Source organism: Notolepis coatsorum, assembly GCF_963971535.1.
Source record: "Notolepis coatsorum genome assembly, chromosome: 1".
Classification (NCBI taxonomy): Eukaryota; Metazoa; Chordata; class Actinopteri; order Aulopiformes; family Paralepididae; genus Notolepis; species Notolepis coatsorum.
Genome location: NC_140165.1, coordinates 32,029,313 through 32,056,038, shown reverse-complemented (window position 1 = coordinate 32,056,038; position 26,726 = coordinate 32,029,313). Strand labels below are relative to the sequence as shown.

Genomic DNA, 26,726 nt, shown 5'->3' with positions numbered 1-26,726 from the left:
AACAATAACACTCTGAATTTAATTTTAATTGAGAGAGAGGGATTGTTTTGTGTGTGTTTTGTGTGTGTGTGAGAGAGAGAGAGAGTTCTATCCCTGTGTTTATTTTATGATCAAATCTTGTGTATCTCAGGTGTGAAGATGCAGGAGCATTCACACTACTCAGAATGGTGTTACAGCTTGTTGCTAGGCGATGGTTGCTAGGCGATGGTTTCTAGGCGATGGTAATCTGCTTAGGAACATAAGGAGACTTGTGTCGTCGTCAAGGACCTGCTGGTAGTGAATAGGACAATATAGCAGACGAAGATCTGATGAGTCGTCAAATCTTGTATCTCCATGTTGATGATTCTCTCATGTGTTGTTTACCAGAATGGGAGGTTTGATTGCATTTATTGATTGATTGATTGATTGATTGAACATTTTAATTAACAGATTGCAGAATGGGTACAGTACAGTTACACACAATTAAGTTAAGGGGATGCAGACCAGAGAAAGACTTTCGTCTTGTTTACATCGATGTGTTTGTCAGGTTGTCATGGTTCTCTGCGTTGTGTGCCTAAAGAGACCATGTATGCTTCTTGTGTGTTTTATAGCTGGAGGAGCAGGTAGAAAGTCTGCAGTTACTTAAGGAAAGGAAGAAACAAGAGCGAAAGGGAGCTGTTTGAGGCTGACTGAGGCTGACTGCTGAGTGACACAGCGTGTATACAGCTGAAACTCAGTGCTTTTTTACCATAAAAACATGCAAATGTTTGTAAATAGACAAACATTATAGCTCTTTAATGACCTAAATGTCATTAAATTAATAATTCATAATTCCTAAATGATATCCTGGTGGTGAGACATGTATTATTTTTAATAATCTTTTTATTCATTTCAGATATTGATTGAAGAAGCGTGTTTTTAGTCGACAGCAGGTTTCGGGTTTGATTATTAGGTCAACATGAAGGATTTTGGTGTTTACAAAAGTAAGTGAAAGCACTTCCACCATTTTTGTAGAATGACCCATATATTGTGTTAATGACATGGTCATGTAGGGTGTAATTGGGAGCCTCTCAGGTTAGTTAATGAGAGAAGGGTCTATTCGGGAGACCTGTGATTTTAACACCACACAGCAGTGGTAGGTAACATGGAACGGGTTGGTTGTCATGTTCATAAGGAAACAAGGTAGCACCTAAATCTCATTAGCTGTTGATGGGTGTTGATGGATGTTGATGGATTATGATGGATGTCATATAAGATATTCCTTTATTGATCCCCTTGGGGATATCAGTTATATCTACAAAAAGTGCTTTATTTTGGGATGGATTGAAAAGACTCCCAGTTTGTGACAAATCAGACAGGCCTCTGAAATTAAGTGAACTGTTCCTTTACAACAACAACAACAACGACAACAATAACAACAAAAAGCTACAGTGCAGAGGCATGTTTGAGGTGGATTGATTGTTGTTTTTTCCACGGGGCTGTTCTGTCAGCCAAGACACATATTATCCAACTACGTTTAGGTGCATTGAAGCACAAGATATATATAGCACTAATAATTCAAATCTCCACTCACTGCACTGATGTCCCTCTCTCTCTCATCTCCCCTCACTGCGCTGATGTCTCTTTCTCTCTCTCTGAAATGTTAATGAACTGTCAGTTCCTTATCTCCTCTGTAATGACGGGGAGAGACAGAGCGGAGGGATATATATATATACTCTGCGTCAGTGTTTGAGGATGTTAGCCTGTGTGTGTGTACCTACCAGTTCATCTTCCTGTAGTGTTAATGCCAGCCCTGCAAACTAAGTACTGGACAGTTGTACTATCCAGTTTGGGGAGAGAAAGTTGTTTACATTGGCAGATTCTGCAATTAGTTCACAAAACACAAACATTTCATTATAAATTAACTTAAAGATTTGAGTTGTCATTGAATTATTTTTAAAGTTTTTTGATAACTTGAAATGGCTGAATAATGATACAAAAATCGTACATCAGTATACTGATTAGTACTGTTTTACCATGTCCAGCCCAAGCTTTAAACGTACATCCTGTGATTTGGCGCCACCCTGTGGCAGTGAGAGGCAACTGCCCCGTGCTTTACACAAGGAAGATGACAAAACATTTCTTCAGGTGAGAGAACTTGTTGTTCACATTCATGCTCCAGAAATTAGATTAGCTTTTTACATAGTTCTGGTAACGGTCTGGTAACATCCAAAATCTCACACTTCCTGTTTGCAGAGAAGATTTGACAAGAAAGGGCCTAGACTAGGTTAGAGGTTTATAGAGAACTTCCCCTGTTTTGTCAAATCAAACATACAAAAATATACATATTATTTAAAAAAAATTCCAGTAATACATTCAAAAGATATGTGTAAATACAAACATACATACACACAGTACATACATGCATATATACTGCGTACATAATAATACATAACCACCGACCCACCTGCCTACAAACCTGACCTATTTATCTATCTACAACTTTTTGGATATGAGCTTTTTTTGTAGTTTGTTTTAAAAATAAGCAGAGATGGAGATTTCTTTTCAGCATAGGATCAGCGGCATCACTTGCCAAATTACACTTTTATAGAATGGCTAGGGGTTGGAAAGCAGTTAGTATGACAGCACCATGTAGCATCTGTTTATATATTGTAGAGAGCAGCAGTACAGCCCAGAGCCGGAGCAGCGCAGCATAGCCTGTCCATAAAGACAACAAGATAGTTCAAAATACGGGTCCGAAATATCTATCCAATTACTTTAATCGCTTCCGTGACAATCATTCATATTCCACTAGAAGGAGCAGTACTGATTTTATTCTAGCCAAAATTCAACTCACTAATGGGCATTAAATGGCCATATTAAATATGTGGAAGATCTGTATAACATACAGATCTTTCATGACACCAAGACAAAATGTGCAATGGTGCAAAACACAACGTTCGAGATATTTTCTGCTATTATGAGAAGTGTACAAATACTTTGGGTTCATTAGACCAGTCTATAAACACTATTATATGTCTATCTATATATCTTATATGTCTATCTATACTACTACACTGTAGATGGACTGCATTTACTGTATATCGTGTTTTTATCCAAAACGCTTTACAACTTATACTTCACATTCACCCATTCACTCACACACACAGACAGACACACAGCAGAGGCACTTCGACATGCTGCTGGGATCTCGCCTCTCGCCAGATGACCGTCCAACCTCCTGAGCCACAGCCTGTACTGTACTGTATTACACTGAAGCAGATGATGATAGTTCTGTACTGTATTATACTGAAGCAGATGATGATAGTTCTGTACTGTATTATACTGAAGCAGATGATGATAGTTCTATGTACTGTATTACACTGAAGCAGATGATGATAGTTCTATGTACTGTATTACACTGAAGCAGATGATGATAGTTCTGTACTGTATTATACTGAAGCAGATGATGATAGTTCTGTACTGTATTATACTGAAGCAGATGATGATAGTTCTATGTACTGTATTACACTGAAGCAGATGATGATAGTTCTATGTACTGTATTACACTGAAGCAGATGATGATAGTTATGTACTGTATTACACTGAAGCAGATGATGATAGTTCTATGTACTGTATTACACTGAAGCAGATGATGATAGTTATGTACTGTATTACACTGAAGCAGATGATGATAGTTCTATGTTGACTGTATCTCTCTTTCTGCTTGATGGCTGCAGTCTTTGCTAAGGCAGGTTTTGTGCTCTGAGGCCACAGTACAATATTAATGCTGCCTGCAACAGAAGCACTGAGATGCACGGAGATGTCATTATCTGTATCTGTTCAACCAACAAAATGATCCGTCTCTGTATCTGTATACCGAAAGTGGGCATGACTTAACATCTTATTTTCTTCTTTAGGCCACAATTATTGTATAATACAAGATAGGAACAACAGACATAATGAAATTAACATTAGATTAATTAAAGGCACGTTAAAATTGACAAATGTTAAATACAAATGAGAATAAGAGTGAGAATAATTAAACTAGAAGCACCATAAGCATACGTCTCTGGCCATTGGGATTTTACATTAAATTGGCTACTCTCCTGCACCATACATCCAACGGTCTCCTCCTTTCATGACTTTTCCTAAATAATTCTAATTGAAATGCCAGTGCTTTCTCAGTTTAAAATAAATAAATAGTTAAAATAGTTACAGACATGTTTACTGTCTTTTTGTCACTCAAACAGCCCCTTCCCTGCCACAGTACTGTTTGTTTGTCTATTTACAAACATTTGCATGTTTTTATGGTAAAAAAGCACAGAGTTACAGCTGTACACGCTGTGTCACTCAGCAGTCAGCCTCAGTCAGCCTCAAACAGCTCCTTTTCGCTATTGTTTCTTTAAATGAAACTTCAATATATATGTTAATAACATAGTTATTAACGGTAGAAGAGGCTGGACTAAAAACAAGGAACAATGGGCCTCATGCATGAAGCGATATAAGAACAGCATTGGTGCCCAGAGGTGTGAATGTCTTTCCTCCAGAGTGCAGATCTGGCCCTGTCATGCATTCACATGGAATGATTAGCTACCGCTCTACATTAAAATCACTCATTTACAAGATGAGGAGGAGGGTAGTGTCCTGGTAAATGGTAAATGGCTGTATTTATATAGCGCTTCTATAAAAGCGCTTTGCAATTTGTTCCTCACATTTTTACCCATTCACTCACACATTCACACACCGATGGCGGAGGCAACCATGCAAGGTGCCAACCTGCACATTGGGAGCAATTAGGGGTTAAGTGTCTTGCTCAAGGACACTTTGACACGCTGCCCGGGAGGAGTGGGAATCGAACCGGGAACCTCCTGATTACCAGATGACTGCTCTACCCTCTTGAGCCACTGTCGCCCCACATAGATAGGCAATACTTTAAAACCAAGTGTGGGGATACAGTATATACAGCTGCTACTCATAGATGAGCAAAGCATAATGGTAGATGAATAATAATAATAATAATAATAATAATAATAATAATAATAATAATAATAATAATAATAATAATAATAATAATAATAATAGATTCGATTTAGAGAGAGAAGCGCCTTTCTCAGACTCAAGGACACTTTACATAAAAAGAGAAGCTATATAAAAGACAAGATAAGAATAATAATAGTATGTATAGTAACATTTGGATGAAACAGTAACACAAAATAAACAAAAACAAAAACAACAGGATCAGTAGCTAATCAGCGCCAGAGGTCGCTGTGTACCGTGTGGTAAGAAGGCCACCGCTTTAAAGAATAGGGATACACATGGCGGTGTTTGCAGGACTCAAACTATATTAAATATCATAGTTATGGATATAATACTATTGCCCATTTGACATCGAGTATCTATTGTTCAATTTGTGAAAAAGAAAAAAAGATTTCATCCATACATTCCCGTTTTATACCGTGGTGAATATGAGTATAGTTTTAGAGTAATCCTGTCTAATCCCAGAAAACTACGCTATGCAGCGTTTAGTGCATTTTACTAAAAACTGTGCCGTTTCTCGCCTGTATCAACAATCAATCTGAAATCAATGCTATATTATCGGTATTATGTTTCATCATGAATGTATGAAAGGGTGGGGGGGGGGGGGTCATTTTTCTATGCTTCGATCGTCACCAACGGAATACTTTCACACACACACATTACACACATAAGTTCGGATCGCGGGGAAGGGATTCTTGGATCAACGCAAGATTGATACCATATAGCCCTTACCTTGACTAGGATGTACTCCAAAAAGAATATTCCAATGATCTGATCCAAGTATTGATGTTGATCGTATTGCCAACATAATCCACCAAAGAACATGAACCGGGAGTGCTTGATTCTCCTCAATCCATGTGTTATAAACGCTTGTCCTGCCCGACAAGGAAAACCCGGCCTGGACACGTCTAGTTTTTTACCAACCGTTCTGCGATCTGATTGGCCACTGACGTTTCTGGTCGTGTGACATGTGCGGCCAATCGTGTGACGCCTGTTTCTATGACCGGTTAAGCTTAGGCACTCTTTCGAAGTTGGTTAAGGTTAGAGTTTGTCTTAGAGCAGGGCGATAGAACACCAGCCCTGATTCCAAACTCTAATCTTAACCAACTTCGAAAGAGTCGCCTAAGCTTAACCAGTGAAAAATTATGGTCATAACACTCCTAGATATTAAACAACAGGGAACATGGTCACAACATGCCTGGATATGAAACAACAGGGAACATGGTCACAACATTCCTAGATATGAAACGCTGTGAAAGCATCCACTGTCCTCTAGCCACGTGGGCAGAGTCAGATAACTGAAGGGTTTACAGAGAGGAGCTCAGCTGACAAATAAGAGCAGGCCTCTCTGTTCTGTGTAAATGCGCGTGCCAAGGTGCGCCAGCTGAGGACAAGACTCTCGTCTCTGTTGCACGTTGAGTTCAGCAGCTGAGGACAAGGCTCTCGTCTCTGTTGCATGTTGAGTTCACCAGCTGAGGACAAGACTCTCGTCTCTGTTGCATGTTGAGTTCACCAGCTGAGGACATGACTCTCGTCTCTGTTGCATGTTGAGTTCACCAGCTGAGGACAAGACTCTCGTCTCTGTTGCACGTTGAGTTCACCAGCTGAGGACAAGACTCTCGTCTCTGTTGCACGTTGAGTTCAGCAGCTGAGGACAAGACTCTCGTCTCTGTTGCATCTTGAGTTCACCAGCTGAGGACAAGACTCTCGTCTCTGTTGCATGTTGAGTTCAGCAGCTGAGGACAAGACTCTCGTCTCTGTTGCATCTTGAGTTCAGCAGCTGAGGACAAGACTCTCGTCTCTGTTGCATGTTGAGTTCAGCAGCTGAGGACATGACTCTCGTCTCTGTTGCATGTTGAGTTCACCAGCTGAGGACAAGACTCTCGTCTCTGTTGCACGTTGAGTTCACCAGCTGAGGACAAGACTCTCGTCTCTGTTGCACGTTGAGTTCAGCAGCTGAGGACAAGACTCTCGTCTCTGTTGCATGTTGAGTTCAGCAGCTGAGGACATGACTCTCGTCTCTGTTGCATGTTGAGTTCACCAGCTGAGGACAAGACTCTCGTCTCTGTTGCATGTTGAGTTCACCAGCTGAGGACAAGACTCTCGTCTCTGTTGCATGTTGAGTTCAGCAGCTGAGGACAAGACTCTCGTCTCTGTTGCATGTTGAGTTCAGCAGCTGAGGACAAGACTCTCGTCTCTGTTGCATCTTGAGTTCACCAGCTGAGGACATGACTCTCGTCTCTGTTGCATGTTGAGTTCAGCAGCTGAGGACAAGACTCTCGTCTCTGTTGCATGTTGAGTTCAGCAGCTGAGGACAAGACTCTCGTCTCTGTTGCATCTTGAGTTCACCAGCTGAGGACATGACTCTCGTCTCTGTTGCATGTTGAGTTCAGCATCTCGTCTCTGTTGCATGTTGAGTTCAGCATCTCGTCTCTGTTGCATGTTGAGTTCACCAGCTGAGGACATAACTCTCGTCTCTGTGACAGTTGCATGTGCAAATCCTTCCAAGATATTTAAAAGCATTGAAATGTTACCTTTTATATTATCATTGATTTCAATGTATTTTAATGACTGAGAGAGTGGCATATAGATAGATAGATAGATTACATTCAAAATATATTTATTTCCCCCCGGATGATAATGAGCATATTCGGTTATTAAAAAAATATTTGTGTCCATTGCATTTGGGCTCATCTCTGTTATCTATCTATCTATCTATCTATCTATCTATCTATCTATCTATCTATCTATCTATCTATCTATCTATCTATCTATCTATCTATCTATCTATCTATCTATCTATCTATCTATCTATCTATCTATCTATCTATCTATCTATAATGATCAACATGTGTTACACAAACATTTGTCAAAATACTAAATGAATGATGTCCTCTCTGTCTCTTTCTCTCCATCAGGATGACTTCCTGTACAGTGTGGCTATAGTCAGTGGCGTGTTGTGTGTCATCCTGTCCGTCTTTAAGTTTATGCTGGGCAGAGTGCTCACAAGCCAAGCCCTCATTACTGATGGTAGGTCTCACACACACACTCCCATCCCAATTTCGTATCGTCCAATTCTACCCTCCCCTGTCTCGAACGCTGTTAGGCCATGCCTCCCACAAGCCGGCTGCAATGTGGACGAAGCCTTACATCACGTGTCCCCTCCAGTACTCGAGGAAGCAGCCGTCGCATCTTTTCACCTGCACAGCGCGATCTCTCAGCGTCGGGGGTCTGCGTGGGAGGGACACGCCGCCCCCATCGCTTCCTGATTCTGCTGCGCAGGCGCACCAACCGACCTGTAGGAGTCGCTGTCCACAACGTCCGATCCCCACCCATCAGCTTCCCACCCCCTAATACTGCCAATAGTATTAGTATGAACGACCAGCCAAGCTGATAGCAATGCGGAGAGCTGGGCTCGAACCCAGCGTCTCCTGCATTGGTGGCGAGCGCCTTGCCCACTACACCACCTAGCCGCCCCTATAATGCAAGCTTTGAAGTGAAGTGATAAGTGATAATGATATATAACTCATGCTTTGAAGTGAAGTGATAATGAAATATAACTCAAGCTTTGAAGTGAAGCGGTAATGACACCTAGTTACCAGCCCACTCAGGTGTTTTCCAAAATCAACGCCACAAGAATGCTAATCAGCTGACCAACAATGTTGCTTTTTTACTCGTGTAGGGTTTGTAGATAAAGTCATGATTTACCCGACAGAGAGGCAACCTCGGAAAGTTTCAATGCAAGTAAAAAGAAACAAACTAAAAGAAAACATTAAGTTAAGTTTTTGATAGTCGTAAAACAAACTAACTAAATACACCAAATCAAGCTACCGCCATTCAGTGACACACCAGGGAACGCTTGTTTTCTCTCTCTTTCCAACAGGTTTCAACTCCCTGGTGGGCGGGATCATGGGCTTCTCCATTCTCATCAGTGCTGAAGTGTTCAAGCACGAACCCAGCGTGTGGTACCTGGACGGCGCCATAGGGGTCCTCATCGGCCTCATCATTCTGGCATACGGAGTGAAGTGAGTGGTGCGACAGGGCGGAGATATTATTCATCAAGCACTGTACTTAAAGGAGCACTTGACCCAAAAATTATAATTTTGATAGATTTCGACCAGAATCAGCCAGTATCACCTCTTCATCTATGTTCGTGTAGTTTCTCTCTCTCCGAAGTCGACCTTCTCATACTGGCTGTACATCGATGTCATCCCCCTTTAATGCAATCCGTAATCATAAGAATTTGACACTGGCAGACGATGGTACCTTTCTTGGAAAACGTTGTTTATTCTATAAACAGAGCCTCTGTACCAGATGGAAAACAGTTCTGTATTGTCCTTGAAAAGTCTTTGAAGAAACTAAATTCATTATTCCAATGATCTCTCCTGTTACCCCGCTCGGTGGTCGTTGTGGCCTAGCTGTCATCCAAAAGCCTTCCCCGATGTCGTGGCACTTCATTCCTCCCCTCCACCCCTCCCCTCCACCCCTCCCCTCCACCCCTCCCCGTGAGGGGGGGGAATCGTTTCAAAGTCAACGCTTCTTCTCCTCTGTGCGTCGTATCTCAGTCTAACTTACACTGCAAGAAACTCACAGCTATAAACTATAATAATAATTGTAACTGAGGGGTACAATTCCCTGACTGTATTGTTAGATATGGTATTTAATACCACTACCTCTTGTACTTTAACTTCTGGCCATCCAGTACATGATATAAGTATGATGAACACTTTCCCACCTGATGAAACGAATCCACACAAATGTACAAATCGAAGGTTTAATATAGCAAAGGGTATATACAACGTTCACTTGTTTACACTTATGATTTGAAATATGCACTTGTATGGCAAATGAGTATTCGTAGGTAAATCAACATTGAATGTCCAATCTCTGGTTACGCAGGGAGTAAGTATACAACCTGGATATTTAGGAAACTATAGCGATGGTACTTAAATGATTATAGCTGGATACACTAAGGGGGGGGGGGGGGTCCCGCTGGTTGTAAGACAGTAGGAGGGGGGGGTTAGAGAAGCCGCTGGCGGTATCCCATCTGGCCGACGGTTTCTTGGGAGAATTCAAAGTCTTGAACACGGTGCCCACAGAACCTCGGTCCGCAGACGAATACAGCTGGACCCTCTGGTGGACGGTAGCTGCCGGTCCACAACGGAGAGACGTGAGGCGACCTCACTGGTGTAGAGCGCCGTCTCACCTGGAGTCCTCTCCGGGGGGTAGTTCCAACACTCCGCAGTGTTGGCCTTTATCCATGGAATAATCAAAGCACCCAAAGCATAATCCAAGCCGTGGAAGGCTCGCCGTCGTCCGGGTAGAGTAATCCAATATACAGGTCCAGTCGCCCTGGCCCGGAGCTCCTCGGATGCAAGCACCACTAGGGGTCTGCCCAGCCTGGTTAAGCGTCCAGATAACGTCAGGAACGATGGGGGTACTGATAACTTTAGAACTCTAACCGAACGATGCACCATACATAAATAGACTATTATTAGCTTAATAGAATAAGTCCAACTCGACGGTATAGTGCCAAACTATGACTATTCAACTATTAATCTACACGATATCTCAATGCCTATTCTGAGGCCAATTAGGCCTTACTACACCACACGTGCGTCGTGGGGAGGCTTCGCGTCTGTCACTGTTGGAGGGTAAAGAACTGGACTAAAAGAAAGTTCTACTTTACTTGCGCCATATATATATGCGCTATGAACAAATAGTACCATTCGTATTTCACCCGACATATTCCTGCGCGGAACCGGGGCTTGCCACGACATGTTGGGCGGCACGATTGAACTTGAACCTAGGGGTATGGCAACCTGGCGCCAGGTTCTCGTCCAATGGTAGAATGAAACTATTATGGGCTGTTTAGTAGACTAAAGGGATATTCAGTGCATATTGTACAAGGAATATACAGGGGATATCAAACGATATACAAATACAATTAAATATATATATATAAATAAATATATATATTCGGTTTAATCTGATCCTTCACAACAGCCGCCCCCTAATTAGTCCCACCTAATTAGCTAAGCAGAGACAGATTAACCGCACTGTCTACCACTCAAGGTCCGCTGTAAGGGTCAGTCAACTCACAAAGTCATGGGGTCATGGTCATCATCGATAGTATCTGGGAGTCGGGGCAGTTCTATGAGCCTCGCCACGGGACGTGTGTAGGTGCGCCCTTGGACGAGTACTTCAGCTGCTCGGACCTTGCCATCGGCACCGGTGATCACTTTGCTTACGCGGCCAGCCGGCCACATAGCTCTGGGTAGTGACTGGTCAATAATCATGACGACTGTTCCTTCTGTCAAATTGTCTCTCTCTTTTACCCACTTCTGGCGGGTCTGTAGAGACGGTAGGTAGTGGAGTAGGAAGCTGCTCCAAAACTTGTCAGCTAGTACTTGACTGTACCTCCACATTCTTCGGCCGTTCGCTTCTTCAGGCCTGTACATTGTCTGGGGTAGCGCGGGGTCCAGCCGCCCCATTAGGAGTGTGTTGGGGGTGACTGGGTCGACATCTGCTACATCACTGGAGACGTAACCGAGGGGCTTTGAGTTCAATACTCCCTCGATCTCCGTGAGGACTGTCATTAGGACTTCCTCCGCCACAGTCTGGGCCCCAAGTACGGCGTACAGGGCTGTCTTTATAGAACGTACTTCTCGTTCCCAGGTTCCACCGAAGTGGGGTGCGTTCGGGGGATTAAACTGGAAGTCAATCTGGGATGGAGCGAGGTGGGTCTTAAGTTCTGGGCCCATAGCTTGGAAGCTCTCTCTCAGCTCTCTTTCTCCGCCTTTGAAGTTGGTCCCGTGATCAGACAACAATGTAGACGGTTTTCCTTTCCGTGATGTGAATCTTCGGAAGGCCATAAGGAATGAGTCTGTGCTCATGGTCGGAAGGAGCTCGATATGTATCGCTCTGGTGGTCATGCATTTGAATACAATACCCCACCGCTTCTCGGTGCCTCTTCCTCTCTTTATATACAACGGGCCCAAGCAGTCCATGCCTGTGGAGTGGAATGGCTTGTCGCCGATTCGGAGGCGACAGGGGGGTAAGTCAGCCATCCGTGGTATGCTGGGCTGCGCGCGCCACTTACGGCAGTCTAGACAGGTTCGCTGGAAGCGCCGTACTGCTTCTCTGCCTTGCAGTATCCAATAACGACGTCTGATCTCCGCGAAGACTCTCTCTGCTCCTGCGTGGTGTACATCCTCGTCGTATTTCTTTATGATCAGCTCTGTGACCTTGTGTCGGCTGTTCAAGACGATCGGGTACTTAGTATCATCCGGTAGATCGGGGGCTCTCCGCAGGCGACCACCCACTCTGATGAGATTATGGGCGTCACTCTCTGGTGCCAGGTGAATCAGTCTGCTGTCTGATGGGACGGGGTTTCCTCCCTGTAGACAGTCTAGCTCATCGGGGAACGAGTCTCTCTGGGCTCGTTGTAGTAGAAGAAGTTCTGCTTCTTCGTAGTCAGCTGCTGACATGTCAGTGGTGGACTGAATCTCTGGGTGGTGCCGCAGGAATGTTCTTTGCTGCGCACTCTCTAGGGTAATGCAGTCATCTATGTTGGGGTCTGTGGAGGCGACTGTGCTCAGTCCACAGAACATAGGTTTCTTGTTCTCAGCCTCCTCGTTACTTGCTTCCCGCGGGGTGGGCGTAGGCCACTCTCCTTCCGGGAGCTTGAGGAATTCTGGTCCGTCACTGTAGATGTTGCGACGGGTTAGGTCATCCAGAGACATTCCCCGGGTGATGACGTCAGCTGGGTTGTGTTTGGTGTCCACATACCGCCAGCTCGCTGCTTCTGTTAACTCTTGAATCTCGGTGACTCTGACTCCCACGAAGACTTTGTATCTGCATGAATCAGACTTGATCCATGTGAGTACTGTCGTGGAATCTGACCACAAGATTGTTCTGTGCACCGGAATGGTGAGTTCACGTTGGATTAACGTGGCTAGATGCGCTCCTGCTAGGGCTGCGCAGAGCTCTAGACGTGGGATAGATTGTTGCTTACGTGGGGCTATTCTTGAGCGGGCCAGGATGAAAGCAGTGTGTATCTTTCCTCCCTTCTCTTGGGCACGCAAGTAGGCCACCGATCCGTAGGCTACTTCGGAGGCGTCGCTGAAGACGTGTAGATCAATCTCGCATGTCTCTGGCCTCACTGTGGATGGGAAGTAGCTGCGGCGTATATTGACGCCTGGGAGTGAGCGGAGTTCCGTCTCCCACTCTCTCCATGTTGAGGCAAGGTGTGCGGGTATTGGGTCGTCCCAGCCCTGGTCCTTGTCCCATAGTGCTCGTACAATCATCTTTGCCCTGGTGGTGTAAGGTAGAATACATCCCAACGGGTCATATTGTCTGGCGAGTGTTCTGTACACACTCCGTCTGGTGGTCGGTATCGCCGTCGACCTTCCCTGCTCTGGAGCCAAGGGTTTGTGTCTATAGTGGAGCGAGTCTGTTTTGAAGCGCCAGACTAGTCCTAGTGTCATTTCTTGGGCTTCTCCTGGGATTGTCGCCATCCAGGTCTCGCTGCTGGCAGCCTTGTCCGCGGGGGAGAGGCTGCGCAATACGTGCGGGTCACTGCTGGCCCACTGCCTGAGATCAAAGCCGCCTTTGATCAGGGAGGCGCGTAACTTGATTAGGAGAGCCTCGGCTTCTTCTTGAGTCGAAACGCTTTGTAAACAGTTGTCCACGTAGAAACTGTTCTTCACACTGTGTTGGACCTCTTCATCTGCTGTTGGGTCCTCTGCGACGTGTTTCTGTAGTGCAAATGTAGCACAGCACGGGCTGCATGTGGTTCCGAAGGGGAGTACTTCCCACTGGTGGATGGCTGGGTTCTCATCTCCGATCCTCTCTCTCCATAGGAACCGCAGCAGAGGCTTGTCCTCCTCTACTAGTCTCACCTGCAAGAACATCCCTTTGATATCCCCGCTGATAGCCACCTTGTCCTGGCGGAAGCGCAGTAGCACGCCTAGTAGGGAGGGGCCGAGTGTGGGGCCGGGCAAGAGCTCTTTATTCAGATTTTGGGATCCGATCTGGTAGCTGCAGTTAAACACAATGCGATCCTTGCCGTTGTGATGGACCTTGTGATGCGGCACGTACCATGATTCGGTCGTCTGATCGGCCTCTTTAATGTCAATCTTTGTTACGTGTCCCGCTGTGATTAGCTTCTCAATCTCAGCGCGGTACACACTCTCTTGAGCGGGGTCTTTGGCTAGGCGCCGCTCCGTGTTCAATAGATAGCGCTCCGTGGCGTCTTTCTTTGCGTGAAAGGTGGACATTCCCTCTCGCCTCAGGAGTGGAGTTGCGTATCTCATCACTCCGCCGACTGTGACTCTCTTTGTCCCCTGCTCGAGTAGGTTGATGGCGTAAATGTCTTCTTTAGAACGAATATCTTTCTTTTCGTTCTTAAAGGGCATTGTCTCTAGTGTCCATAGCCTCTCGACATGCTGCAGGAGAGTGGTGTCTTCTTCTGTCGTTCTGGAGTGGAGGCAGCTAGTGGCTGCTGTTCGGTTGAGAGATTTAGCGAGGGGGCCTTGTAGGGTCCACCCTAGGCGGGTCTCGACTGCTGCAGGACAGCCTCGGGGTCCTGTATGGACCCGGTCAATCGGCACTATGAGTTCTGCATGGTCGGAGCCTATCAGCAGGGTCGGGGTAGCGCCGTCTATGAGCGGGATAGGTAATTGGCGCAGGTGCACATATTTATCCATCAACTTGGTGACAGGGTAGGTGTACTGCGATAGTCCTATTTCTTGGCTGGTGAAAGCATTTGTAATCTTGTACCGTCGCTCTGGCTGCCCGTTTGCTGCGATAGTGAAGGAGACATTCTCGCCCTTTATCGTCTTTAAATCTCTTCTTATTGTCCGAATCGTCATTTCGTTCTTGCTCCCCCGCAGTCCCAGCTGGGCCGCAGCGGACGCGAGCAGAAGGGTCTTCTCTGACCCGTCGTCAAGGACGGCGTAAGTGTCCATGACTTTATCTTGGTAGCTCAATGTCACACGGACTACCTTTAAGAGCACTTGGGCGCCGCTGCTGCTGGCGGGGTCAATGTACATGACACTTGCCTTGGTGCCGCTCCGTGGTGCAGGTGGAGGCCGTCTTCCGTTACTTTCGTGTAGTATATCTAGATGGGCTCCATTGCACCGGCTGCACCTTTTCTTTAGGCGGCATTCGGCTGCCATGTGGGGCCGCGCACATCGATAACAGCGCCTGTTGGACTTTATCCATTGACTCACTTCTTCTGCATTCATCTTTGTGAATAGGTCACATTGTGACAGCCAGTGTTCTTTCTCACAGTAGGGACACGCTATCTTCCACTTCTCTTTTCTCGAGGGGGTGCTGTGACTCTTACTGCTCGGTACTGACTCTGATTGGTGCATGACAGTCACCGATCTTCTTCCATCATTTATTCTCCTGGGTCCCTCTCTGGAGCTTGGCGTGCTCCGCCCGAATGTATCTAGTCGTAAGCTGCTGACTTCTCTCGCCAGGAAGTCGGCTAGATCAAGGAGGGATGGCTCGGGGCCGTTGGGATCCCGGTAGTCTCTCTGCCGCCTAAAGCGCTCCTGTCTTGCGGGTGGCAGCTTCTCCAAAATCCTCTCGACGTTAGAGTTGGCGTATAGCTCATGCATGCCCTTTTCCCGTTGCGCTCCCAGCATCCCTACCAGGGACTGCACTTTGATTGACAGGTCGTCTAATGAGCGATTGTCCGTGGCTGGGGGTAGGCGATCAATATGCCTTATCTCTTGGATTACGTAATCCCATATACGTCCATATCTCTGGTCCAGCGCCGCTAGGGCCGCTGTGTATGGTGTCGAAGAGGTGGCATAGGCTAGCGCTATATTGTGCGCTCGCGGTACTTTCAGGTGCTTCAGTAATATTGCATACTTGTGGCGTTCATCAGCGACATCCACCATCATTGTCTCTAAGCACATCCGGAGCTCCGTGTACTGTGCTCGACTCTCATAGGCGAAGTCTGGAAATGACGGCGTGCCAATGTATGACGCCGTGGATGGCTGATACATCGGCGAGCGTTGGGGGAGAGACCTCCTGGGCGAGTCCCCTCTTGCGCCTCGCTGTGGGCTGGTACTGACAGGGTACCATGGCCCGCTGGTCCAGGTGCTATTCCTCGGGGCTGGTCGTGCGTCGTGCTCACCCGTGAATAGAGTCGGGGGTCTGTAGCGCAGCGCCGCGGGGGTATAGCCTGGACTGTATGGGACCTCCTGGTCCGGTGGAGTACTGTGCTGTCGTCGGGCTTGGTTCTCCTCCTCTCCCTCTTCTTCCTCTATCAGATCTTCCAGATCCTGTAATCGTTTATTTAGCTTCTCCGCAGTGTATGCCGCTCCTTCCTTGTAGCTGGGTCTCGCTTGGACCGGTCTGGGAAGGGGGTCTGCGGGGGGTCTAGACTCGGTCTGTTGGTCAAGTTCAGGGTCGCTTGCTCGTTGAGGAGACGCTGCCCTTGACTGTTGTCTCGACGAGTTCCTTGAACCCCTGGCGGAGGGGGAGGGTGTTGCCTTGCGGATCAGCTGCTCCATTAGCTGCGCTTGTAACTTGTCGCGCTCGACTTCGCGCTTGGTGAGATCTGCTTCTCTTTGGGCACCGGCAGCGGCGCGCTGGGCGTCGGCCCGGTCTCTTGCCATATTCTCTTCTGTCTGAAGGCGTCTCATCTCCAGGCGTGTGCGCTCTTCTTCGCTCCGCTGTTGCGCTTGGAGTTGTTCGCGCTCGCTAAGCGCCTGTGCTTGGAGACGGTCTCTTTCAATGGTAAAATGTTCGCGCTCGCTAAGCGTCTGCGCTTGGAGTTGATCGCGTTCGGTAGAGGCTGTCAGGCTGACGAGGAACGCCTGTTGTAGCATCCTCTCCGCTTCGCTGGGGGAAGGTGGTTGTGGAGGTGAGCCGCTCCTGCGTGAGCCGCTCCTGGGGGTACTCGTTGGGGAGTCCTGGAGCTCTATTTCCTCTGCGCTCTCCTCCTCTTCTTCCGTGCAGAGTTCTCTCTCTGTAGGGTCGTCTTCCTCCCGGGGCTGGTCGGGGACTACTTCTTGGGTAGTGGCGGGGGGTAAAGGCATGTCCGCTCCCTCCTGGTCCCCACCGTGAGCTTGGTCAGTTACATTAGGACCTACTAGGGCCTCTGTGGTCGGGGAAACCTGGTCGTTAAGGTCAGACATAATTTTACTTTCTACTTTTACCGCGTTTACCGTTTGTCGAAGGCTAGGTAGTTGACTGACAGTGTAAGCCTCTAAGTAGGTGAGGTGTCTGTCGTCTGCGCCGCGGGCGTTCTAGGTTAGGAGGATCGTTTCGTGGAGTGTTCATCATAGGCCATTTCAATATTAATAACACTATATTAATATTACACTAGTTACCCTCCGGCTCGAAGGACCAATTGTAACTGAGGGGTACAATTCCCTGACTGTATTGTTAGATATGGTATTTAATACCACTACCTCTTGTACTTTAACTTCTGGCCATCCAGTACATGATATAAGTATGATGAACACTTTCCCACCTGATGAAACGAATCCACACAAATGTACAAATCGAAGGTTTAATATAGCAAAGGGTATATACAACGTTCACTTGTTTACACTTATGATTTGAAATATGCACTTGTATGGCAAATGAGGATTCGTAGGTAAATCAACATTGAATGTCCAATCTCTGGTTACGCAGGGAGTAAGTATACAACCTGGATATTTAGGAAACTATAGCGATGGTACTTAAATGATTATAGCTGGATACACTAAGGGGGGGGGGAGGTCCCGCTGGTTGTAAGACAGTAGGAGGGGGGGGTTAGAGAAGCCGCTGGCGGTATCCCATCTGGCCGACGGTTTCTTGGGAGAATTCAAAGTCTTGAACACGGTGCCCACAGAACCTCGGTCCGCAGACGAATACAGCTGGACCCTCTGGTGGACGGTAGCTGCCGGTCCACAACGGAGAGACGTGAGGCGACCTCACTGGTGTAGAGCGCCGTCTCACCTGGAGTCCTCTCCGGGGGGTAGTTCCAACACTCCGCAGTGTTGGCCTTTATCCATGGAATAATCAAAGCACCCAAAGCATAATCCAAGCCGTGGAAGGCTCGCCGTCGTCCGGGTAGAGTAATCCAATATACAGGTCCAGTCGCCCTGGCCCGGAGCTCCTCGGATGCAAGCACCACTAGGGGTCTGCCCAGCCTGGTTAAGCGTCCAGATAACGTCAGGAACGATGGGGGTACTGATAACTTTAGAACTCTAACCGAACGATGCACCATACATAAATAGACTATTATTAGCTTAATAGAATACGTCCAACTCGACGGTATAGTGCCAAACTATGACTATTCAACTATTAATCTACACGATATCTCAATGCCTATTCTGAGGCCAATTAGGCCTTACTACACCACACGTGCGTCGTGGGGAGGCTTCGCGTCTGTCACTCTGTTGGAGGGTAAAGAACTGGACTAAAAGAAAGTTCTACTTTACTTGCGCCATATATATATGCAGCAGATACAGCACTTGAACGAGCTGTATCCAACCAACTTACTACTTATCTCTTACAGAATGACCTCCTAGACCCTAATCAGTCAGGCTTCAGGACTGGTCACTCCACAGAGACAGCCCTCATTGCGGTCACAGAGGCACTTCACTTAGCAAAAGCGAAAGGCCTCTCCTCTGTCCTGATTCTCCTAGATCTATCTGCAGCCTTCGACACAGTCAACCACCAGATCCTCCTTGCGGCCCTCGCAGGAATGGGAGTGGCTGGCTCTGCGCTGACATGGCTGTCATCATACCTCAATGACCGCTCCTACCAAGTGTCATGGAGAGGGACCCTGTCGGCCACCCGCCCCCTGCGGACGGGTGTCCCCCAGGGCTCGGTTTTAGGACCCCTTCTCTTCTCCCTCTACACTAAATCACTGGGTAACATTATCACGTCTCATGGCTTCTCCTACCATTGTTATGCCGACGATACTCAACTCTTCCTCTCCTTCCCTCCCTCAGATATCCACGTCTCTGTGCGGATCTCGGCCTGTCTGTCCGACATCTCAGCCTGGATGACGTCCAACCACCTCAAACTGAACCTAAGCAAAACAGAATTGCTCCACCTGCCGGCCAAATCCTCCCCCCTAACCGACCTTTCAATCACAGTCGAGAATGCAGCTGTGACTGCGTCCCCGACCGCCAAGAACCTTGGTGTTGTCCTCGACGACCAGTTGAACTTCTCTGCTCACATCGCAGCGACGACCAGAACCTGCCGATTCCTCCTGAGCAACGTCAGAAGGATACGCCCCTTCCTGACAAAAGAAGCCACCCAACTCCTCGTCCAATCAACAGTCATCTCCCGCCTCGACTACTGCAATGCACTGCTCGCTGGCCTCCCGGCCACTGCCACTAAGCCTCTTCAACTCATTCAGAACGCAGCGGCCCGCCTGATCTCAAACCTACCGAAGTCGGCCCATGTCACCCCACTTCTTAGGGACCTGCACTGGCTCCCCATTGCTGCACGAATCCGCTTCAAGGCCCTCGACCTAGCATACCGTGCGGCAAAGGGAACCGCTCCCGCCTACCTCCGGTCAATGGTCTCTAACTACACACCCTCAAGACCCCTACGCTCTGCATCTTCTGGCCGCCTCAGACCTACTCCTATCCAAGCTCCGGGAGGGTCATCAAAGAGAAGTCGCCTATTCTCAGTCCTTGCCCCACAATGGTGGAATGAACTACCCACCCCAGTTAGGACAGCCGAATCACGTCCAATCTTTCGCCGTCGACTAAAGACGCACTTCTTCAACCATTATCTGAATTAAAAAAAAAAAAAAAAAAAAAAAAATCTAACCCTAACTAACCGTACTGTCATGCACTTGTCCTAATAAACTAACCTACACTGTAGCACTCAACACTTTGATGAACATTGTTGCTCAGCTGATAGAGTTGTGCCCTTCCTGATGGCTTGTCGTACAGAACTTGTAAGTCGCTTTGGATAAAAGCGTCAGCTAAATGACTAAATGTAAATGTAAATGTAAATGTATATGCGCTATGAACAAATAGTACCATTCGTATTTCGCCCGACATATTCCTGCGCGGAACCGGGGCTTGCCACGACATGTTGGGCGGCACGATTGAACTTGAACCTAGGGGTATGGCAACCTGGCGCCAGGTTCTCGTCCAATGGTAGAATGAAACTATTATGGGCTGTTTAGTAGACTAAAGGGATATTCAGTGCATATTGTACAAGGAATATACAGGGGATATCAAACGATATACAAATACAATTAAATATATATATATAAATAAATATATATATTCGGTTTAATCTGATCCTTCACAACAATAATAATAATAATAATAATAATAATAATAATAATAATAATAATAATAATAATAATAATAATAATAATAATAATAATAATAATAATAATAATGTAGGACCTGTTCAGAGGTCTTTAATTGGCATGCAATTATCCTCAATGTTTTTAGCGGTTAGCACACACGGTTAGCACACACACACACCGGAACACACACGCATGCATTGTCTTTGTAGGACCGCCGACGCGATTCGACTCTGCGCTTAACCCATCCCGTCGTCCTTCCCCCCAAGGGCAGCTGGGAGCAGACAGGCGTCGGCGAGGGCCGCGCCCGGGGACCAATCCAAGTGCTCCTGCCCGTCTTCGTCAAGGACGCCACAGCGTTAGCGATCTGTTGTTGTGCATGTTTTTCCATTGGGTTTATCTTATCGGGGGGAAACCCTTGCGAGCACGGGGAGAACATGCAAACTCCACACAGAAAGGCCTGGCAGATACCCCACCTGGGTAACTATAGTCCTTAGCAACGGCTGACCGCCCCTAGTAACCGCTACTACGTGACACGCCATGGCTCTTTGACCCAAATCACTATAGCAACGGCACCTCTGTGGTAGGGCTGGGCGATATGGCCTCTAAATGATATCGCGATATTTTTTGGCCATATCACGATACACGATATATATCGCAATATTTTGACATTTCCTCTAAAGCACTTAAAAATGCTTGATTTAACCCTTTGATGCATACAGTCACGCCAATATGATGATTATAATAAATCCATGCAACATATGTTTGCATTATTAAACCATGAAGATGCTTTAAAAAATTATTTAATGAAAATGTACTAAGAGTAGTCTACTGACACACTAATAATTTTTTTTATTTACATCTAAGACTATTTATATAAAAACTCTTGTGTGCCTAAGACTTTTGCACAGTACTGTGTTTTCTATCCACTTTAGCCAAACACACACACACATATATATATATATATATATATATATATATATATATATATATATACACACTGTGAGAAAATAATAATCACACACAAAGGGATAATGGCTTATAGCAGACTTAATGATTTTAGAATATTTCACATAATGAAATTAAATGTTTATATCATCAACTATACAGTTAGTATTTATACTGTAACGTTTGGCTACTTTAAATCATTGAATGTAGAGAGAGAGCGAGAACGCGCGAGAGAGCCAGCCCCCCCCCCCCCCCCCCCCGGGTTTTGTAGGTTTGCGTTTTGAGCGTATAAGCTGCCGTAGGTGATGATGTCACACTCTAATGTCAACACAGGAAGTTGAACACACGGTGATGCGAACTGGATGCCCGATATGAAGAAACGAATAACCAATAAATATGAAGTTATGTTTGAACTTCTGTATTCTGTATTACCCCACCCCCTTTCCTCACGAATGGAACTAGTGTTGTCGAGTCCGCTTTGAGCGTTTCCAGGGTTAGCAGCTAACGCTAGTTAGCTTAGCCTAGTTATGTGGGATAACTTAGTTAGCAGCTAACGTTAGCCCATTGCTCGCGTCAATTAAATTGCATGTCATTAAAGGTCCACGCTAGTCTGTGTCTAATGAAATTACAATTGCATGTCATTTAAGATCCGCGCTGGTCTGTGTCTATAATGAAATGAGAGGAAAGCTCTGCGCTAAAGCAAGTCTCATCTCAGCCGCGACAACATATACTCGATGTTCACGATATAGTAATTTACTACATCTCATGTAGAACAAGCCGCGATACATCGAGTATACTCTATATATCGCCCAGCCCTACTCTGTGGTTACACTGCTATGTGACGACTGCCCAGCGCTGCTGTAGACAATGACCTTGATGTTGTGGCTATCAGCTGTTGATGTTAAACAGCACAGCCCGAATCTCATCTGCTGCTGTTAGTCTGCTGCAACACACTCTCTGACTGCCAGCTACTTTTAAGATCTATAGACCCGTCTGAGTAGATGCTGTCACCCACCAATATATATACATTATATACACATTGAAAAACATAGATTTCCTTAAATTTGTATATCAATTACTCACCCTGTGATGCCTTGAATTAATTCAATAACAATCTGTATAATCAAAGTCACAAATAGCAATCTGTATAGTCAAAGTCACAAATAGCAATCTGTGTAGTCAAAGTCATAAATAACAATCTGTGTAGTCAAAGTCATAAATAACAATCTGTGTAGTCAAAGTCATAAATAACAATCTGTGTAGTCAAAGTCACAAATAACAATCTGTATAGTCAAAGTCATAAATAACAATCTGTGTAGTCAAAGTCATAAATAACAATCTGTGTAGTCAAAGTCACAAATAACAATCTGTATAGTCAAAGTCACAAATAACAATCTGTAGTCAAAGTCACAAATAACAATCTGTATAGTCAAAGTCATAGATAACAATCTGTGTAGTCAAAGTCATAAATAACAATCTGTGTAGTCAAAGTCATAAATAACAATCTGTGTAGTCAAAGTCATAAATAACAATCTGTGTAGTCAAAGTCATAAATAACAATCTGTGTAGTCAAAGTCATAAATAACAATCTGTGTAGTCAAAGTCATAAATAACAACAAAGTCATAAATAACAATCTGTGTAGTCAAAGTCATAAATAACAATCTGTGTAGTCAAAGTCATAAATAACAATCTGTGTAATCAAAGTCATGCCTCCAAGAGGAGTTAACCTGAGTGGAGGGGACCTGTAATTATCAATGTACACACGGCTTTCCACATATCCCTCCTAGACTTGTAGACATTATCTTTGGGAAATGTCTTTCAAATCTCTCGTAAAACAGTCTGAAACGCTCACCAGCCCGCTCTTGCGTTTGTGCCGCAGGCTGCTGGTCGACATGGTCCCGAGGATCCGCCGGACCAGGAACTACGAGCGCTTTGAGTGACGGGACCAGGAGGAAGCAGAAGACGACAGAGCTGGAGTAGAGGGGCTGGGCTCTCTCTCTCTCTCTCTCTACACTGCATCCGGACCTCTAGTGCTCTCAACACAGTCTCTCCATGGCCCTCGTGCTCAGTGACCCGCCATTCAAAGCCTTTGGCTTGTATTTTGTCTTTGTTTTTTTTGCGGCGTGTGAAAGCGGGGCATGGAGACAGACCTTGCAACAAACAAACTTTAACATTTTCTCTGAGGGCAGAGGTCACGAGTCTTGGTGTTGGACGACTTGGTCGAAAAGGAAGATTGGAGGAATCTGCCAGATACTGGTGCTGCGGAGAGGAAAACAACCTCACAGCACCTTGTCCAGTGTTTACAGTTCTGTGTTTATATACTGTATCTGTGTTCCACCCGGGATCTGTTAACCAGGTTCTCCCCATATAGACAAGGGAACAGTAGAGTATACAGTAGACACACTGGTCACCTAGCGTACAGTACACATATAGACAAGGGAATAGTAGAGAGAGTAGAGTCTACAGTATTACTAGGGTGGATCAGATGCAAATTCAGCATCAGAAAAGACTGTGTACATAAAACTATTAATATATCGGGGGAGCTCCAGTAGCTCACCGCATATCTCGGCGCTATTTCTGCGTCGGGGAAAACCGTGCTGCGTCACGGATCTGGTGGACTCCGAGTTCGATTCCCGGACCCGCCGTCATTTGCCAGAATGTCTTCCCCTGATCTATATCCCGTTTCACCCTGTATCTGTCGGTCATGCTTGACCAGAAAAGCGATAAACGCTAAAAAATTAAGTTAAAAAAAAATAATAATAATAATATATCTGCATCTACATCGGCTAAGCATGTAGATAAACACCCTGCTTCACACCTGGGAGCTGTCCAGTACAACCAGTCTCACACAGTTGGCCACTGAGCAGCTCCACTGGAGCAGTTGGGGGTTAAGTGCATTGCTCAAGGGTACCTCAACAAGGGGTCTTGAGAGCGTTATTCATTCACAAGATTGTCCTGCCTGTCCGGGGATTGAACTAGCAACCTTCCGATCACAAGCCTGTGATGAATCAGCACAAATAATATATGTACATTGATGGATCAGCACAGACAAATATTATGTACAGTGATGGATCAACACGATAATATATGTACAGTTATGGATCAGCACATATAAATATATGTACAGTGATGGATCAGCATAAATAATATATGTACAGTGATGGATCAGCATAAATAATATATGTACAGTGATGGATCAGCACAGATAAATACTGTATATGTACACTGGAGGGAATTGAGAGTATGGTGTCAGAAAAGGGGACTCAAACCTTAGCCACAGCTGGGGTGATGAGTATGCAATACAATCCCCTTGCCAAACATCTATGCTAATCATGGTCAAATAACGTCACCGTATGTGTGTGTGTTTGTGGGGGGGGGGGTAAAGGGTGTTGGTGCAGCAGGTAATGGTTAAAATGTGAGCTCAAAATGTGAGCTCCAGGTTTTGACAATGCAGATGCTACAAGTTAGGCCCACGACACCAGATTTCTGTACGATTGTGAGGCCTCTTGTCACTCATGTTCATCTTGTAGTTCCTTTGCACTCAGTTGGTGACTGAATTACTAATGGAATCCCCGTCACCATGAGGTTTCCTGTGTGTAATGATGAGCGTCGACTGATTCCGGTCCACACATGAATTAAACAACTACATGTGAAGCTTGTTGTGATTTACAGATTAAAATGTTGTATTTGGTTAGACATTGGTTGAAGGTTGAATTTGGACTGATGTTCCTGCTTCCTCGTCTAGACTGCGGTCATGAAAACAGCTCAGAACTCCAGTGTCTGGACGTGGTCTGTGCAGGGGGAGGCGCAAGTGTGATTTCTAAGGCAAAAAAGGAAGCAACATTTTACTGCACCAGCAGATTGTTTTCGACTCCCCCCCCCAGCTAGGCACAGGGTTCATGTTGAGGACAGAACTCACCTTGTGCCTGAAGAAAATGCCAATGCACCAGTACCCGCACTAGCAGTGGGGGAATGTATTCCAAAATAAACACATGCACATAGGCACACACACCAGCACGGTGGCTAATTAAACATTCAAGCAGTAGCTGAACTTGTGTAATGATAAACCATGTATAAAAGATTATTAAATAAAAGTTGTTAAAGGTGAAACAGGACGTAATGTCAAAAGTATTTTAACATTTCAAATGTGTAGTAAATGGGAAATCCCCTTTCTTAATAGATAGAATTGAAAGTGAACTCCAACCATGGTATGCGCACAGTGGTTAGCACTGCTGCCTCACAGCAAGCAGGTCCTGGGTTCGATGTCTGTTCTATGTGTTTTGAGTGACCATGTAAATACTGTTGTGTTGTTGTAACAGATGTATTGTAGATATTAGAACAAAGAGTCTTGCTGTCACAGAAAAAGATTTATTTAAAAATAAAGTTATATCCCTCTTACTTGTCAAGGACTTTGAAAACAAAAACAAAAAGAAAATAAAGGAAAAAAAGGAAAGAAAAAGTAGTTGTTTTGTTTCTTTCATTTCAGCACAAATCCTCCCAGACTCAGTATCCATACAAACAGCTTCAACGTTGAGACTTTTCTAAACAGAAGATTGATACAGGTCCTGTATCTGTAAGAAGCAATAAGATGTTATTCTAAATTATTATTATTATTATTTTTTTTACAATGGACACATTGGATGCTGAGGTTGAGAGAGATATGATATATTTTCAGATATGACGCTGCCTATGCCTGCTGTACCAGTTTATTAGAATACATTAAAAAGAGACGAGCGATGAGTGAGCAGCGCAATATTTAAACCACTGATAAAAGGAACACTTGATATCCATCATTAATCAACATTACGACGTTTGCTTCATCTCAATCGGAGCATGCAGTGATAAAGGCTATTTACCTGCCGCTAAAAACAGTCCAACTACCAGGCCTTCGGGTACCGAGGCACAACACAACTAGTTCTTTTTCAATCCCCGCTGAGGATGAGCTTGTGTCATTTTATTTGGTTCTCATCATCAACACAGCCTATGAAAACACCAAAACTAACAGTGCATTTCGTCTACTCTCAATACTCCTCCTACTCTTACATTATAGTTTGTTACAAAAATGTGTACTTTTTAATTGACAAGCTCTATGGATGTATGCATGTACAGCAGTAAACAGAACAGCGTGTGTACAGTATAACACATCACGCTCCAGCCCAGAAACAAGTACAATGCCGGTGTTCATCACAATGATGAATTCTGACCACAGCAACAGCACGGCTCTTGACTTGTTTTAACATGATGGATTATACTGACCAGAACAAACAGTATGGCTCTGTGACTTGTTTTAACATCATTATACTGACCAGAAAAAAAACTGTTCTGTGACTCGTTTTAACATGATGAATTATACTGACCAAAACAAACAATACACCTCTGTGACTTGTTTTAACATTGTTATACTGACCAGAAGAAACAGTTCTGTGACTTGTTTAACATAATGAATTATACTGAGCAAAACAAACAGTATGGCTCTGCGACTTGTTT

The 26,726-nt window shown here is 45.3% G+C and overlaps 1 protein-coding gene across 1 annotated transcript in view; it reads left to right on the top strand.

Moving 5' to 3' along the window:
* Positions 1-24,492, top strand: part of LOC311233643 (transmembrane protein 163a) — a 66,299-nt gene extending 41,807 nt beyond the window's left edge. Inside the window, exons 6-8 of the mRNA XM_084320609.1 lie at positions 7,917-8,028; positions 8,882-9,023; positions 23,119-24,492. Coding sequence (XP_084176735.1) covers positions 7,917-8,028; positions 8,882-9,023; positions 23,119-23,179 — 315 coding nt within the window. The 3' untranslated portion in view covers positions 23,180-24,492. The remainder of the gene's footprint in view (positions 1-7,916; positions 8,029-8,881; positions 9,024-23,118) is intronic.
* Positions 24,493-26,726: the final 2,234 nt, after the last annotated feature.